Source organism: Pseudochaenichthys georgianus, unplaced genomic scaffold (assembly GCF_902827115.2).
Source record: "Pseudochaenichthys georgianus unplaced genomic scaffold, fPseGeo1.2 scaffold_756_arrow_ctg1, whole genome shotgun sequence".
NCBI classification, from domain to species: domain Eukaryota; kingdom Metazoa; phylum Chordata; class Actinopteri; order Perciformes; family Channichthyidae; genus Pseudochaenichthys; species Pseudochaenichthys georgianus.
Window position 1 is genome coordinate 55,304 of NW_027263306.1, and position 16,613 is coordinate 71,916.

Below are 16,613 nucleotides of genomic sequence, written 5' to 3' on the forward strand. Positions count from 1 at the left end.
TGGGGTAGGTAAGTTTGAGAAACCGGTGTTCCGGTTTAACTGGTTCCCCGATCAACTGGTTGACAGATGTGGAGGCGTGGCCTTCGACTGAAATACACATTTCGATCGCTTCTTCTGTCGTTTACATAAATCTGTTGGTATATTTGGCTGGATAGGAACACTTTGATGCACATTCAGTACCAGTGTGTGAGGTCGTTTTTCTTTTTGTAGTCCTCGCTGTTCGCGTCCGGATATCGCCATCGTAACCACAACCTCACACACTGGTACTGAATGTGCATCAAAGTGTTCCTATCCAGCCAAATATACCAACAGATGTATGTAAACGACAGAAGAAGCGATCGAAATGTGTATTTCAGTCGAAGGCCACGCCTCCACATCTGTCAACCAGTTGATCGGGGAACCAGTTAAACCGGAACACCGGCTCGAGATACACTTGTCGTTATATATTCCATGGAATGCTCTTAACGTCCCGATAGCAATGAATATCTGAAGTGCTTTGACAAAAAACGTCATCTGTGGAAGCCGTGGTACACTACCAGATTTCTCAAACTTACCTACCCCACCTTTAAACCGTGATTTATTTGTCAGAATTATATATTCACTCTTTTAGCCTTTGTTTTCCCACGCTGCTGTAACGATCAATAAAGTATATCTTATCTTCCTTTTTCATTATGGGGAGGAGGGGAACCGAGGAAAGAGGAGTCGAGGAGGGGAACCGAGGAGAGAGGAGGGGAAGCAGCAGGCGGTTAGAGAAATGAGAAAGGGCCATATAGTATGTCTTCAGTATTAATGTAATGTTTGTATTCTTTATCTTCTTGTTATACTATTTATTCAATGATTTGTTTCTATGTTATATTATTTTTCATGGTGTAGTTTATTTGTAGGTTCTCGATGTATATTCTTATAGCATTTTTAAGGTATTTAACTGATGATTTATATGTTTTTTTCTACGTTATATATTTTAAACAAAGTTGTTATTGTAATGTCTAGATGTGGCCTCAGGGTGGCAGCAGAGGCCCTCTCCTCCTCTTCCTTTAATAACAATAAAAAATATATATTTACCTGATATTTAAACTTTAATATATTTATTTCTAAGGGTAATGGATGCTGCTGTTTTTCCTCTGTGTGTTTTTTTACTTTCTACACTTCAGAGTTATGAAAGGATTTTGTTCCACCCCAGCTCCACCCCAGCTTCCACCCCAGCTTCCACCCCAGCTTCCACCCTGCTTCCACCCCAGCTTCCACCCCAGCTTCCACCCAGCTTCCACCTCAGCTTCCATCCCAGCTTCCAACCCAGCTTCCACCTCAGCTTCCACCCCAGCTTCCATCCCAGCTTCCACCCCAGCTTCCATCCCAGCTCCACCCCAGCTTCCACCCCAGCTTCCACCCCAGCTCCAACCCAGCTTCCACCCCAGCTTCCACCCCAGCTTCCAACCCAGCTTCCACCCCAGCTTCCACCCCAGCTTCCATCCCAGCTTCCACCCCAGCTCCAACCCAGCTTCCACCCCCAGCTTCCACCCCAGCTTCCAACCCAGCTTCCACCCCAGCTTCCACCCCAGCTTCCATCCCAGCTTCCACCCAGCTTCCACCTCAGCTTCCACCCCAGCTTCCACCCCAGCTTCCACTCAGCTTCCACCTCAGCTTCCACCCCAGCTTCCACCCCAGCTTCCATCCCAGCTTCCACCCAGCTTCCACCCCAGCTTCCACCCCAGCTTCCACCCCAGCTCCACCCCAGCTTCCACCCAGCTTCCACCCCAGCTCCAACCCAGCTTCCACCCCAGCTTCCACCCCAGCTTCCAACCCAGCTTCCACCCCAGCTTCCACCCCAGCTTCCATCCCAGCTTCCAACCCAGCTTCCACCCCAGCTTCCACCCCAGCTTCCACCCCAGCTTCTACCCCAGCTTCCACCCCAGCTCCACCCCAGCTTCCACCCCAGCTTCCACCCCAGCTTCCACCCCAGCTTCCACCCCAGCTTCCACCCCAGCTCCACCCCAGCTTCCACCCCAGCTTCCACGCCAGCTTCCACCCCAACTTCCAACCCAGCTTCCACGCCAGCTTCCACCCCAGCTTCCATCCCAGCTTCCACCCCAGCTTCCACCCCAGCTTCCACCCCAGCTTCCACCCCAGCTTCCACCCCAGCTTCCACCCCAGCTTCCACCCCAGCTTCCACCCCAGCTTCCACCCCAGCTCCAGCCCAGCTTCCACCCCAGCTTCCACCCCAGCTTCCACCCCAGCTTCCACCCCAGCTTCCACCCCAGCTTCCACCCCAGCTTCCACCCCAGCTTCCACCCCTGCTTCCACCCCAGCTTCCACCCCAGCTTCCACCCCAGCTCCACCCCAGCTCCACCCCAGCTTCCACCCCAGCTCCACCTCAGCTTCCACCCCAGCTTCCACCCCAGCTTCCACCCCCAGCTCCACCCCAGCTTCCACCCCAGCTCCACCCCAGCTTCCATCCCAGCTTCCACCCCAGCTTCCACCCCAGCTTCCACCCCAGCTCCACCCCAGCTTCCACCCCAGCTTCCATCCCAGCTTCCACGCCAGCTTCCACCCCAGCTTCCACCCCAGCTTCCACCCCAGCTTCCACCCCTGCTTCCACCCCTGCTTCCACCCCAGCTTCCACCCCTGCTTCCACCTCAGCTTCCACCCCAGCTTCCACCCCAGCTTCCACCCCAGCTCCACCCCAGCTTCCACCCCAGCTCCACCCCAGCTTCCATCCCAGCTTCCACCCCAGCTTCCACCCCAGCTTCCACCCCAGCTCCACCCCAGCTTCCACCCCAGCTTCCATCCCAGCTTCCACGCCAGCTTCCACCCCAGCTTCCACCCCAGCTTCCACCCCCAGCTTCCACCCCTGCTTCCACCCCTGCTTCCACCCCAGCTTCCACCCCAGCTTCCACCCCAGCTTCCACCCCAGCTTCCACCCCAGCTTCCACCCCAGCTTCCACCCCAGCTTCCACCCCAGCTTCCACCCCAGCTTTCACCCCAGCTTCCACCCCAGCTTCCACCCCAGCTTCCACCCCAGCTTCCACCCCAGCTCCAGCCCAGCTTCCACCCCAGCTTCCACCCCAGCTTCCACCCCAGCTTCCACCCCTGCTTCCACCCCAGCTTCCACCCCTGCTTCCACCCCAGCTTCCACCCCAGCTTCCACCCCCAGCTCCACCCCAGCTCCACCCAGCTTCCACCCCAGCTCCACCTCAGCTTCCACCCCAGCTTCCACCCCAGCTTCCACCCCAGCTCCACCCCAGCTTCCACCCCAGCTTCCACCCCAGCTCCACCCCAGCTTCCATCCCAGCTTCCACCCCAGCTTCCACCCCAGCTTCCACCCCAGCTTCCACCCCAGCTCCACCCCAGCTTCCATCCCAGCTTCCACCCCAGCTTCCACCCCAGCTTCCACCCCAGCTTCCACCTCAGATTCCACCCCAGCTTCCACCCCAGCTTCCACCCCAGCTTCCACCCCAGCTTCCACCCCAGCTTCCACCCCAGCTTCCACCCCAGCTTCCACCCCAGCTCCAGCCCAGCTTCCACCCCAGCTTCCACCCCAGCTTCCACCCCAGCTTCCACCCCAGCTTCCACCCCAGCTTTCACCCCAGCTTCCACCCCAGCTTCCACCCCAGCTTCCACCCCAGCTTCCACCCCAGCTTCCACCCCAGCTTCCACCCCAGCTTTCACCCCAGCTTCCACCCCAGCTTCCACCCCAGCTTCCACCCCAGCTCCAGCCCAGCTTCCACCCCAGCTTCCACCCCAGCTTCCACCCCTGCTTCCACCCCAGCTTCCACCCCTGCTTCCACCCCAGCTTCCACCCCAGCTTCCACCCCAGCTTCCACCCCTGCTTCCACCCCAGCTTCCACCCCAGCTTCCACCCCAGCTTCCACCCCAGCTTCCACCCCAGCTTCCACCTCAGCTTCCCCCCAGCTTCCACCCCAACTTCCACCCCAGCTTCCACCCCAGCTTCCACCCCTGCTTCCACCCCTGCTTCCACCCCAGCTTCCACCCCAGCTTCCACCCCAGCTTCCACCCCAGCTTCCACCCCTGCTTCCACCCCTGCTTCCACCCCAGCTTCCACCCCAGCTTTCACCCCAGCTTCCACCCCAGCTTCCACCCCAGCTTCCACCCCTGCTTCCACCCCAGCTTCCACCCCAGCTTCCACCCCAGCTTCCACCCCAGCTTCCACCCCAGCTTTCACCCCAGCTTCCACCCCAGCTTCCACCCCAGCTTCCACCCCAGCTTTCACCCCAGCTTCCACCCCAGCTTCCACCCCAGCTTCCACCCCAGCTTCCACCCCAGCTTCCACCCCAGCTTCCACCCCAGCTTCCACCCCAGCTCCAGCCCAGCTTCCACCCCAGCTTCCACCCCAGCTTCCACCCCTGCTTCCACCCCAGCTTCCACCCCTGCTTCCACCTCAGCTTCCACCCCAGCTTCCACCCCAGCTTCCACCCCAGCTTCCACCCCAGCTCCACCCCAGCTTCCATCCCAGCTTCCACCCCAGCTCCAACCCAGCTTCCACCCCAGCTTCCACCCCAGCTTCCACCCCAGCTTTCACCCCAGCTTCCACCCCAGCTTCCACCCCAGCTTCCACCCCAGCTTCCACCCCAGCTTCCACCCCAGCTTTCACCCCAGCTTCCACCCCAGCTTCCACCCCAGCTTCCACCCCTGCTTCCACCTCAGCTTCCACCCCAGCTTCCACCCCAGCTTCCACCCCAGCTCCACCTCAGCTTCCACCCCAGCTTCCACCCCAGCTTCCACCCCAGCTTCCACCCCAGCTTCCACCCCTGCTTCCACCCCAGCTTCCACCCCTGCTTCCACCTCAGCTTCCACCCCAGCTTCCACCCCAGCTTCCACCCCAGCTTCCACCCCAGCTTCCACCCCAGCTCTCCAGATGCAGACTGAAGACCCACCTGTTTCTCTTATAGACTTTACCTGATGCTGCAGCTCTTATTATGGTCTAGCTTGTTTGTAGTAAACATGTCAGCACTGTTGTTGTTGTTGTTGTTGTTGTTGTTGTTGTTGTTGTTGTTGTCCTCAGTTTTGAATCGTTATGGTTCATTGCACTTATTGTACGTCGCTTTGGATAAAAGTATCAGCTAAATATAATTGTATTTGACCGTTACTTCCCTCAGAAACCTGTTGAAGCTTCCATCGTATTCAAAGCTTAAAACCACATTTATATTCAGTGTAATGTTCCATTCCTTTCACGCTGAATAATATCCTGCTTCATGTCGTCACTGTACATCTGTGTTTCCACAGGTATATTCTGCTTTTTTAATACTATTTTATTTCTATTCGAGTTGTTTACATTGTTTATTTCTACTCTTTTAATTTCTCTAATGTTCGAGGCCTTGTCTTTTTATGCTGCCACGCAAACATTCCCCGAATTAGGATCAATAAAGTAGATCTTATCTTATTCTTATCTTATCTTATTCTTATCTTATCTTATTCTTATCTTATTCTTATCTTATCTTATTCTTATCTTATCTTATTCTTATCTTATCTTATTCTTATCTTATCTTATTCTTATCTTATTTTATTCTTATCTTATCTTATTCTTATCTTATTTTATTCTTATTCTTATCTTATTCTTATCTTATCTTATCTTATTCTTATCTTATCTTATTCTTATCTTATTTTATTCTTATCTTATTTTATTCTTATTCTTATCTTATTCTTATCTTATCTTATCTTATTCTTATCTTATCTTATTCTTATCTTATCTTATTCTTATCTTATTTTATTCTTATCTTATCTTATTCTTATCTTATCTTATTCTTATCTTATTCTTATCTTATCTTATTCTTATCTTATTTTATTCTTATCTTATTCTTATCTTATCTTATTCTTATCTTATCTTATCTTATCTTATTCTTATCTTATTCTTATCTTATCTTATTCTTATCTTATCTTATCTTATCTTATTCTTATCTTATTCTTATCTTATCTTATCTTATTCTTATCTTATCTTATTCTTATCTTATTCTTATCTTATTTTATTCTTATCTTATCTTATCTTATTCTTATCTTATCTTATTCTTATCTTATCTTATCTTATTCTTATCTTATCTTATTCTTATCTTATCTTATTCTTATCTTATTCTTATCTTATCTTATTCTTATTCTTATCTTATCTTATCTTATCTTATTCTTATCTTATTCTTATCTTATCTTATTCTTATCTTATTCTTACCTTATCTTATTCTTATCTTATTCTTATCTTATCTTATTCTTATCTTATTCTTATCTTATCTTATTCTTATCTTATCTTATTCTTATCTTATTCTTATCTTATCTTATTCTTATCTTATTCTTATCTTATTCTTATCTTATCTTATTCTTATCTTATCTTATCTTATCTTATCTTATTCTTATCTTATCTTATTCTTATCTTATTCTTATCTTATCTTATTCTTATCTTATCTTATTCTTATCTTATTCTTATCTTATCTTATCTTATTCTTATCTTATCTTATTCTTATCTTATTCTTATCTTATCTTATTCTTATCTTATTCTTATCTTATCTTAAATCTGTTTCAAAAGCCCTTCAATTTATTTCGGTGCTCCAACATAAAACCCGTTTCCTCAACTTGATGCTCGGATACTTTTAGAAAACGCGTTATTATTTCCCTCGTAAGTGTTGATGTTAAAATCAGCGTTTCGTGCATCGTGTGTTTCTATTTCTGTCTTTATTAAGAGCTAACAAACAAACAACAACAAACACTCAGGGGTTAAACAGTGCAGACAGAGTTCAGGTGGACGTCAACAAACACAACATCATTAATGGGTTAATCACTCGGGTCGAGCCGGAAGAGTACGGAAGAGTACGGAAGAGTACGGAAGAGTACGGAAGCCCATATCTGCCAAAAAAGGAAGTCAAATATGACACGTAAATTATTTAGATTCTTAAAACGTGAAATAAAAAGCCGGACCCTGTAGCGAGACTCAGAACAGAGGAATACCAAAATATATGATTATAATTAATTACCCAAAATGACCAGACTCGACTTCAGCTATCCAATTAAAACTGCTCTTGAGATGATGAGTGAGTGTGTGTGTGTGTGTGTGAGAGAGAGAGTGTGTGTGTGTGTGTGTGTGTGTGTGTGTGTGTGTGTGTGTGTGTGTGTGTGTGTGTGTGTGTGTGTGAGTGTGAGTGTGTGTGTGTGTGTGTGTGTGTGTGAGAGAGTGTGTGTGTGTGTGTGTGTGTGTGTGTGTGTGTGTGTGTGTGTGTGTGTGTGTGTGTGTGTGTGTGTGTGTGTGTGTGTGTGCGTGTGCGTGACTCGTAAAGACCTTTGAGGGTCTGGGCAGGGATGAGCTTCCATATTTCTGAAACTGTACAAAACAAGACGTTCCCTCCTCTCTTTTATGTGTTTCTTTCTTTCAAATATAAATTATTTCCACTACACCGACGTAACAATGACAACAACACAGACAGGAAGTAGAAAATACATTCTGACCAACAGTTTCTACACAGTTAACTTTATACAAAAAAAATGTCACATGACCTCAAGAATTCCCAGCTCGGGTGTTTCTACGTGAATCCAGACGATTTACTCCTGCTTCCAGAAAGACGCTGACCTAAAGCTCGGCTCTGAAGCAGTGCCTGAACTCTGGATTCACGAGTGCGTACGTCTTAAGGGAGCAAAGCAAAGAACATCCCCATGAATTAATTTGAATTCTTAAATATTTGACAGCTGTGAGTTTAAGCGCTACGGGTTCTAGTTGTTCTCAGAGGGTCGGTACAAAGTCTGGTTCTCCTTCTTCTTCTTCTTCTCCTTCTTCTTCTTCTTCTTCTCCTTCTTCTTCTTCTACTACGAGGAACACGAGCACTTTATATGAAGCTCACACCTGTTGTTCACCTTCACCCCTTGTATTAGTCTAGTTGCAGATCGTAGTGAACCCAAAGTGTTAGGATGGACACAGAACCTTCCGGATGACAACCTGCAGACGTTGGTGCTCAAGTAGCATTAATTACCGTTCGGCTGATTTGGAGGTTATTGAGGATCTGGAATCCATCTCGGACATTTTTAGGATCTTAAATGTCAGTTTTAACCAGAAAGTGAAAGTATGTGTATCTGTGGGCTGGTTTGGATGAATTGTGGGTTGACTTGGAGGTTTGAGGAGACTCCGGATCGTCTGGATCGGACAGATTGCTTATCTATATGAAGAAAAGCTGTCAACAGTCGAGGTAGTGATGTTCGTCTTGTGCTCTGCAGTATCTCCAATGGCTGCAACACTACTTTCTGGTTTAACTGCCACTTGTTATCCTGAACATGTCAGAAATGGATACAACATCCTCAATAACATCCAAAACCTCTCGAAAAGGGTCCAAATTGCAAGCTATATTTTCACTATTGTCCACATAGGCCAGGGGGGTCAAACTCAAGGCCCGGGGGCCACATCCGGCCCGCGACTTCATTTCATGTGGCCCCGCAAGAGCTTGCAAAGAATGTAATACGTTTATTATACGATTAAATGCCGCTTTACAGAAGCAGGTTGCCCATAAACTACATGTCCCACAATGCATCTCGTTTTGTGACGTGCGCACTGAAGAGACTTGCAATTATTTGCTTTCAGACGTAGATAATTACTAAGTCATTATCATATCCGATAATAATCCAATTCAGAGGCAATAATGTAATATAACACATTATTTTATATATATTATATATTTATATATATGTATTTATTATATAGTTACAACCGGCCCTTTGAGTGCAACCATAATGCTGATGTGGCCCGCGATGAAATTGAGTTTGACAGCCCTGACATAGGCTATGACGCCGTTAGGGTTAGTTAACTTGTGCTAATCGTTAAATTGCTCAACATATGCAGGTTAGCATCCGGCAGTTCCTACGTTCTGTGGACCCTACTGTACATTTCTAACATCGAACTTCAGTGTCTCAACATCTCCAGGTGCACATGCTGGCACTGGACTATACACCTTCATCGTGCTTTAACTTCAGGATCCACATGGAGCTGGTCGTCGAGGACTTGTTGATATTTCCCGCGTGAGCTTCGTAAAAAGTGCGACGGCCTCTCGCTGAGTCTCGCCGGTTCACCAGTCTCTCTAAGTGCTGGAGTTCCAGGTCTGTGGCGAGCGCTTTCCACGCCGTGTCTTTCTGCAGAAACACAAACTCTACAACCCGGTTTAAGATGACGAGGTGACGTTCCCAGAGGTCGTCGTGCCCCTCGGCGAATACTCAGCCTCGTCTTTGTTCGGGTGGGAGGAGTTATCCGACTTGCTGCGGCTGAACTCCACCCCCATGACCGGCCCCGTGAACTTGGACTTGGGGCGAAGGCATGCGGTGCAGCAGAGCAGCGTCTTGAGGAAGGCGCGGCGCATCTCGTTGCTGGTGAGCGTGTAGATGAGGGGGTTCATGGCGGAGTTCAGGACGGCGAGAGCCAGAAACCACTCGGCTTTGTAGAGGATCGGGCAGCTGAGCGTCTCGCAGGCGGCGTCGAGAAGCAGCAGGATGAAGAGCGGAGCCCAGCAGGCGATGAAGCAACTCAACACGATGATGACGGTCTTCAACAAAGCCATCGACTTCTCTGAGCTTTTGATGTTGGTGCCAGAGTTCCCGCGGCCGTTGGACGCCTTGCGGAAGACGAGTTTGCGACTACGCGTTCGCACCAAAGCGTAGATTCGGGCGTACAGAACCACGATGGCGAGGAGGAGGATGCTGAAGACGGTGGTGCAGAACAGGATGTAGGTCTTGTGGTAAAGCGGCAGAACGGTGGAGCATCGAGTCATACTTTGGATGCAGTTCCAGCCCATCAGAGGAAGACCGCCAAGAACCGCCGCGATCATCCACACCGTGCTGATCAGCAGGAAGACGCGGCACGTGTTCCCGTTGTTGTGCAGCTTCATCTTCAGCATGGTGAGGTGGCGTTCGATGGCGATGGCCAGAAGGCTGAAGACAGACGCTGCCAACGCCACGAACATGCTTCCCTCCCGGCAAAACCACTGCGTTGGCGTCAACTTGTAAGTGTTGGCGCCGGAAAGCAAGATGTTGGCGGTGTAAACGACGCCAGCAAGCAGGTCAGATAACGCCAGGTTCCCGATGAAGTAGTACATGGGCTTGTGGAACTTCTTGGTCCTCCAGATGGTGGTGAGCACCAGGATGTTCTCCAGGATGATGAAGCAGCACACGATGATGAAGACCACGGAGTCCGCCTTCAGGCCCGAGTCCTGCTGAGGCTTGCGGTACTTCCCGGTGAAGTTGTAGTGTTTGGCGATCAGGTCGGAGTAGCTTTCCTCAGCCATGGCCCTGCAGAGCAGCGGGGGGTCCACCAGGGGGCGCCGAGTCCTCACGCTTCAGCCTTCATGTCAGCAGGGCATCCTGAAAACTAGGAGAATTGACCACATCAACTCAGGTCTCAACAATCTGCGCTGGCTTCCTGGGACACACTTCAAAATGCTACTTTCAAGTACAAAGCGCTTCATGGATTGGGAATACATGTCAGAGAGGCTACGGCAGTCTGGCACTAATGTACATTCCCCAAAGATATTGAAGTGACGGGTTAGTCTGTTATTTTGTACATATTGATTATTGTGCTTTTATCTATGTCTTAATGTCTTAATGTATAAATGTGTCTGATTACATATTCTCTCATTTGTGTTCTGGATTGTGGGAAACGGTATTTCGATCTCTCTGTCGTACACACAACCTGAAAGACTGACAATAAAGTTGACTTCACTTCACTGTTAGAGCCAGACGTCTCTATCATCAGGAGGTCTACTCGTTGTCTCCGGAGTCAGAACCACATCTGCTGAGGCAGCTTTGAGCTTTTATTGAACCACAAGCCTGGAACAAACTTTGCATATATACACATAAACTAACCTTGAACCTTGAACCTTGAAGAAGAGTCCGGGGGCTGGGGGGGGCATCGTCCTGCAGGGGGGGGGGGCACCACAGGAACATTTGAATACAAGTTATTGAACAAACAAGGTGACAAAAAGACCTTTGCCCTCAGTCAGCACTTCCTCCAGGTTTGACTTGCATCTCAAGTCAGTTAGAGATTCAAGACTCAAAGGTCTTTCCGTCTTAAAGCTGCGGTGCAGAAATTGCGATGAAATTCTTCTGACCTGAGCTCCAATCAACTGTATCATAAGCTGAGTGGAGGAAACATCTTTAGGAGCAACTTCTTACACACCCTCAGAGTCCCTTAACCAGGATGTACTTTGACTTCCTTGAATGTACTTTAAATATCCCTTTGAGTCACTTAAGAGTTAATAAAACAGTCCATAAAGTGCCTATATCAGCTCGTTAAATGCAACTTTCAGAGCTGTCGTTGTTCAACCGGAGGGTACATCTGTCTGTGAAGCCGAACAGCTTGGAGTCACCTCGCGGACAGACTGATGACATGTTTCACACAGAGTTAAACCTCAAAAAACTGTTTTTATCACGAAAAATGTCCCTCAAATTAAATATGCAGATGTTATACTTTTAGCTTTGTTTTATATATAGAGAGAGAGAGAGAGAGAGAGAGAGAGAGAGAGAGAGAGAGAGGGAGAGAGAGAGAGAGAGAGAGAGAGAGAGAGAGAGAGAGGGAGAGAGGAGAGAGAGAGAGAGAGAGAGAGAGAGAGAGAGAGAGAGAGAGAGAAGGCTACAGATTGAAGACATACAACTTGGAGTCAATAAGGAGTTCATCAATTATATTCCAATGACTGAGTCTTTGCACGAGGCTCATTAAAAACAACTTAACATCGCGTTTTTTAATCCACAAATCGTCCCTTAAATGGAGATCGTACACTTTTACGTACATTTCAGTCAGGAAGCAAAGTGCTGAAATGACAGGTAATAAAACCTCCATTCATGATTCTCACACGAGTTTTTAGCCAAGTAAATGTCCCTTAAATCTCGCCACAACTTCCCTTAAAGCCACATTAAGGGTTAATAATGAAACGTCTATATTTATGTTAAAAACCTTTAAAGCTTTCGGATCAATAATAAGCTCTTTAATTAACAAACAAACATTCTTAAAAACATTTAAACATGTTACTTTATAGTGTCTTTCCTTAAGGTCCCTTAAGGGAAATATAATACATGGATAAAATAATATTAACGACCTCGAGCGCATACGTCTCCTCCCAACATGGTTGTTTAAAGGTTATTCTATAGTCCGTATGAATGCATCGATCATTGATTGGTTCTAATGAACGGTCACATTGTTCAATAATGTTTGTTACGGCATACATGAATACAAGCCGTCCCTGGATCAGTTCATAGTATCACTACTTTAACTCGTGTTTAAATCCGTTAACGTGTTATTTATTTATTTTCCGTTAAACCCGGATTTCTTTCATCAAATCAAAGAAACGGCTTCTCGAGTCTCAGCGGGATAAAACAACTCTAGATAAACTTTATTTAAACATTTAAAGCAACACGAACGTTTGTATCGAAGCTCTTTGTAAACTTTAGTGGAAATAAAAAGTGACTTTAATTTAAATGAAAGAGAGATTTTTACCTTCAGTGAGAGTCCGGAGGAAAAGAGTCCGACAGAGAGAGCAGCCTGAGAGAGAACACACACACACACGCGCGCACACACACACACACACACACACACACACACACACACACACACACACACACACACACACACACACACACACACACACACTCTCTCTCTCTCTCTCTGAGGAGGATGAAGATGCTCCTCCTTTGTATTTGTGGTCCTTTTATTCTCAGTGGAAACTAAGCAGGTCAAAAATAACAATAATAAAAAATTAAAAAATTAAAGTGAACATATGTATAATGAAAATAGATGAATAAATAGATTCACACTCAGAACAGATTCATTCCATTTTAATTTTAATTAAAAAAACATAAGAAATAATAATAGAAAAACTGTATACACAAAATAAAAACACAACATTACAAAGTGAATTGCAAAATAATTCATAAAAACAAATAAAAAACAAATAAATATATATTTTATAATCATCAAAATCAAAAAGGGTAAAAAGGTAATTTTGTACATTTTGTTTAAGAAAATCAGATTTCTATTGATTTAAATGTAAATGACAGGAAAGTTACTATAATAATAGCTAATAATACAAATATCACTTCTTTTGTTTCCATGGGAACTGACCAGCTGATCCCCCCCCACCCCCTAATATTGACCCTCTGACCCCATTATGAGAGGTCAGCAGGGGGTTATTTCGGGGGGGGGGTGCAAACAGAAGAAGAGCTGGAGGTTAAACATTAACTCTGATGGAGTCATTTCAGCTCATTCAGAAGTAAACATAGCAACAACAACAACAACAACAACAACAACAACAACATACACAACGTAGAAAAAGTTAATTTCTGCATTTGTTTTTGTCTATCCTCATTTGATCAATTCAAAAAATGGTTTGACATAAAAATACCTCATTGATTCAGATGTAGCCTGTTTTTCTGTTTGTTACCGAGACGTTGTGTATTTTCAGTTTGTTTTTGGGACGATTCTCCAACTTCAATTATGTCGAATAAACACAGCTGTGACAACAACCAAACAGAGGACCATATCTGTCCTGCACTGCTGAGATGCCATCCATATGCTAATGCGGCACAAGCTAACGTTAGATGTTGCTCACCGACTGTGACTGTGGCTGCGAGGGAGTGCGGTCGTCTTTCCACCAGAAGGTTGTGGGTTCGATCCCAGCCCATGCAGTCAACATGTCGATGGGCAAGATATTTAACCCTGAGTTGCTCCCGATGGCCAACGGTGTGTGAATGTGTGTGCGTGTTAGTTCCTAGAGTAATATACACTGCTCAGTGTGAATGGGTGAACGACATGTCGTATGTAAAGCGCTTTGAGGGGTCGTAAAGACTGGATAAAGCGCTATATAAGTACAGTCCATTTACCATTTACCAACTAATGTCAACACATATCTGATATTTTGCAGACGGTGTAGCTTTGAGCTTCTGTTTTCTCAAGGAGCTAACGTACGGCATTTCGTGTTATAGTCACGAAATGTATTTATTATATTGATTCGTGTTCACCAACACGATTTTTCGTGTCACACAGAACGATTTTAAAAGCGATGTATTTCTATTGGTAGTTTCGTGCTGCACCACGTCTTTTTGTCCGCTCGGGTCTTGGAAGACAAGAAGAAATGGCTCAAAGCCTCAAAATACTGAAATCTGTATTTTTTAAATCTGTTTTTCCTTCCAATTTTTTATTATTTGGTGCAGGCACGAAACATGTAGTTCAGGGTTTCCCACACATAGACTATACTTGGGCCCAGGTATATTAACGGCCGCCCAAGTATATTTCGCGACCCATTTAGTTTTTCACACTCAACTATAAATGAACCAAAAATAAATTAATAAACAAGTTTCAGTGTTTTTTTCATATTGAAATGGTATGTTATTGGTTATGGCCATGATTTTATGATTATTGAAATGTATACAGTTCTGTTTAATATAGGTGTTTCCATAGATCTAGTCTCTATATTTTCCCCTCCAAATGCACCAGATTGATGCATCAAAAAATAAAATCTTACCGGGGGGGCATGCCCCTGGACCCCCCTAGAGGATTTGAGGTGCACCCCCACTAAAAATCACATGGATAGGTTCCTAAATACATTTATAAATACATGTATTTGTTTAAATAGTAACCCATTTCTATGTGTTCATGTGTGGGTAGTAGATTTAAACTATAGGGCTATCATTATGGGCCCTGCCTGAACCTGTTCGCTCTGCCATCGCGTGAAGGGTCTGCTAACAAGAGACCAACAGAAAGGTTAATGTTAATGTTGTTGCACGTCACCTGAACCCCCCCCCGCTACCACCACCCCCCCAGGCAAGTATATTTCAGATCTGTGGGAAACACTGTAGTTACCAATAGAAATACATTGCTTCTAAAATCGTCTGTGTCAGAATACTGAAATCTGTATTTTTTTTAATCTGTTTTTCCTTCTAATTTGTCATCATTTACATTGCTTTTAAAATCGTTCTCTATGACACTAAAAAAAAATCGTGTTGGTGAAAACGAATCAATAGATTCATTTCGTGACTATAACACGAAATGCCGTGAGACTGGGTTGTAATGTCGGACCAACACGGCGACGACGTCAACAACCAAATAAGGAACGATATCTTCCCTGCACTGTTGAGATACCGTATGCTAATGTGGCACGAGCTAGCGTTAAATGTTGCCAACCCAAACTAATGTCTGTTATTTTGCAGAAAATGTAGCCTTGAGCTTCTGTTAGAAGACGGGCGGTTTTGGCGCAGAGCGTTGGTCATCAGATCAAGGGGCGTTGGTGAACTCCAGTTCGAATCCCGCCTCGGCCGCCACTGCGTCTGGCCGTTGTGACCTTGGGCAAGACACTTTACCCGGATTTGCTCCTGTGGGTAAAGTCCGCAGTAATGACTCTTACATGTCTAATATGTGTAATGTGTACTTGTAAAGCGCTTTGAGCACCTGTAAAAGCGCTCTAATAAAAAATGTAATGCATTATTATTATTATTATTATTATTATTATTAAGACATTTGACAGACTTGGTGTTTCAGAATAATGAGGTGTTCAATATTGTTGCACCAACCCAGCGAAAACCTCAACAATCAAGTAAAGAACAATATCTGTGTGGACATAGCATAGCATAGCTTAGCATAGCTTAGCATAGGTTGGATGCTATGAAGATGGTAATGTAGCATATTTCATTCTCTTGCACTATTTTATCTGTTTTATTTGTTTACTATCCTATATATTCCTGTTGCTCTGTTGGAGGAGCCTGTAGCTAATGTGCTAATGACAATAAAGCCTTGAGATTGAGATATATTTACATTATGTTGCTAACAAACAGTGCTAACAACAGCTATTGTAGGCATTACATTTGGAATGGGATTAGTTTATGTATGGTGTGGTTAGCGTTGTATTATAGTTGCCTTTGTAAACATGGGCACTATATAGGAGGACAGTCATCGTGTCACCTTGATGAGAAGGAAACATGCTACACAACAGGTTGATGAGGGCACGTAGCATGACGAGCTAACGCTGTGAGTCATTAGCGGTCATTCCTGTAACCGCTCTGACTTCCAGAAAATAATACCGTGTTTTCGCTTCAGGACAGGAAGTGTTTATCACACCTCGGAGCACTGATGATGTTTTTATCTGTACCCACACAGGAGCTCAGAGAGGTGCATTGTGGGAAGCCCCTCTGTGGGATCTCTGCACTGTGACCTCACTTCCTGTCCAGGCGGCTCCATTGTTTCAGGCCTGCTGGTCAAACTGGAGCAGCTGGTTAACTGTTGGGAACTAGAATACTGGGAACACTGGAAATACACTGGGAATATAGTGGAAATATACTGGAACTACGATGAGAAAATGCAGCGTATCATTTTGGAAATAAGGGGAATATTTATTTTTGCATGTAAAATGAATACATTGGAATTATAATGGGAATATACTCAATATAATAGGAAATACACGATATTATGGGAATATATTGGATATATATTGGATATATATTGGATGTAATGGAAATATACTGGAATTATAATAGACATTTTTGTCATTTGAATGTGAGTCTACAGGGTTTACTGTAATGGAAACATATTGGACATTATGGGAATATGTTGGATGTATTGGGAACCAACAGATAATGATGGGAATAAACATAATTCATTGGAATAT

The 16,613-nt window shown here is 45.5% G+C and overlaps 1 protein-coding gene across 1 annotated transcript; it reads right to left on the reverse strand.

Moving 5' to 3' along the window:
- Positions 1-6,655: 6,655 nt before the first annotated feature.
- s1pr1 (sphingosine-1-phosphate receptor 1) lies at positions 6,656-12,575 on the reverse strand. Its single transcript, XM_034079882.2, has 3 exons — positions 12,455-12,575; positions 10,828-10,878; positions 6,656-10,333 (listed from the first exon to the last, which is right to left on the reverse strand). The coding sequence occupies exon 3, from the start codon at positions 10,248-10,250 to the stop codon at positions 9,135-9,137; it is 1,116 nt and encodes a 371-aa protein (XP_033935773.1). The 5' UTR covers positions 10,251-10,333; positions 10,828-10,878; positions 12,455-12,575; the 3' UTR covers positions 6,656-9,134.
- Positions 12,576-16,613: the final 4,038 nt, after the last annotated feature.

What these genes read in the sequence shown, in the direction of transcription:
- s1pr1 (XM_034079882.2), bottom strand. Translation starts at nt 10,250, where the DNA reads ATGGCTGAGGAAAGCTACTCCGACCTGATCGCCAAACACTACAACTTC.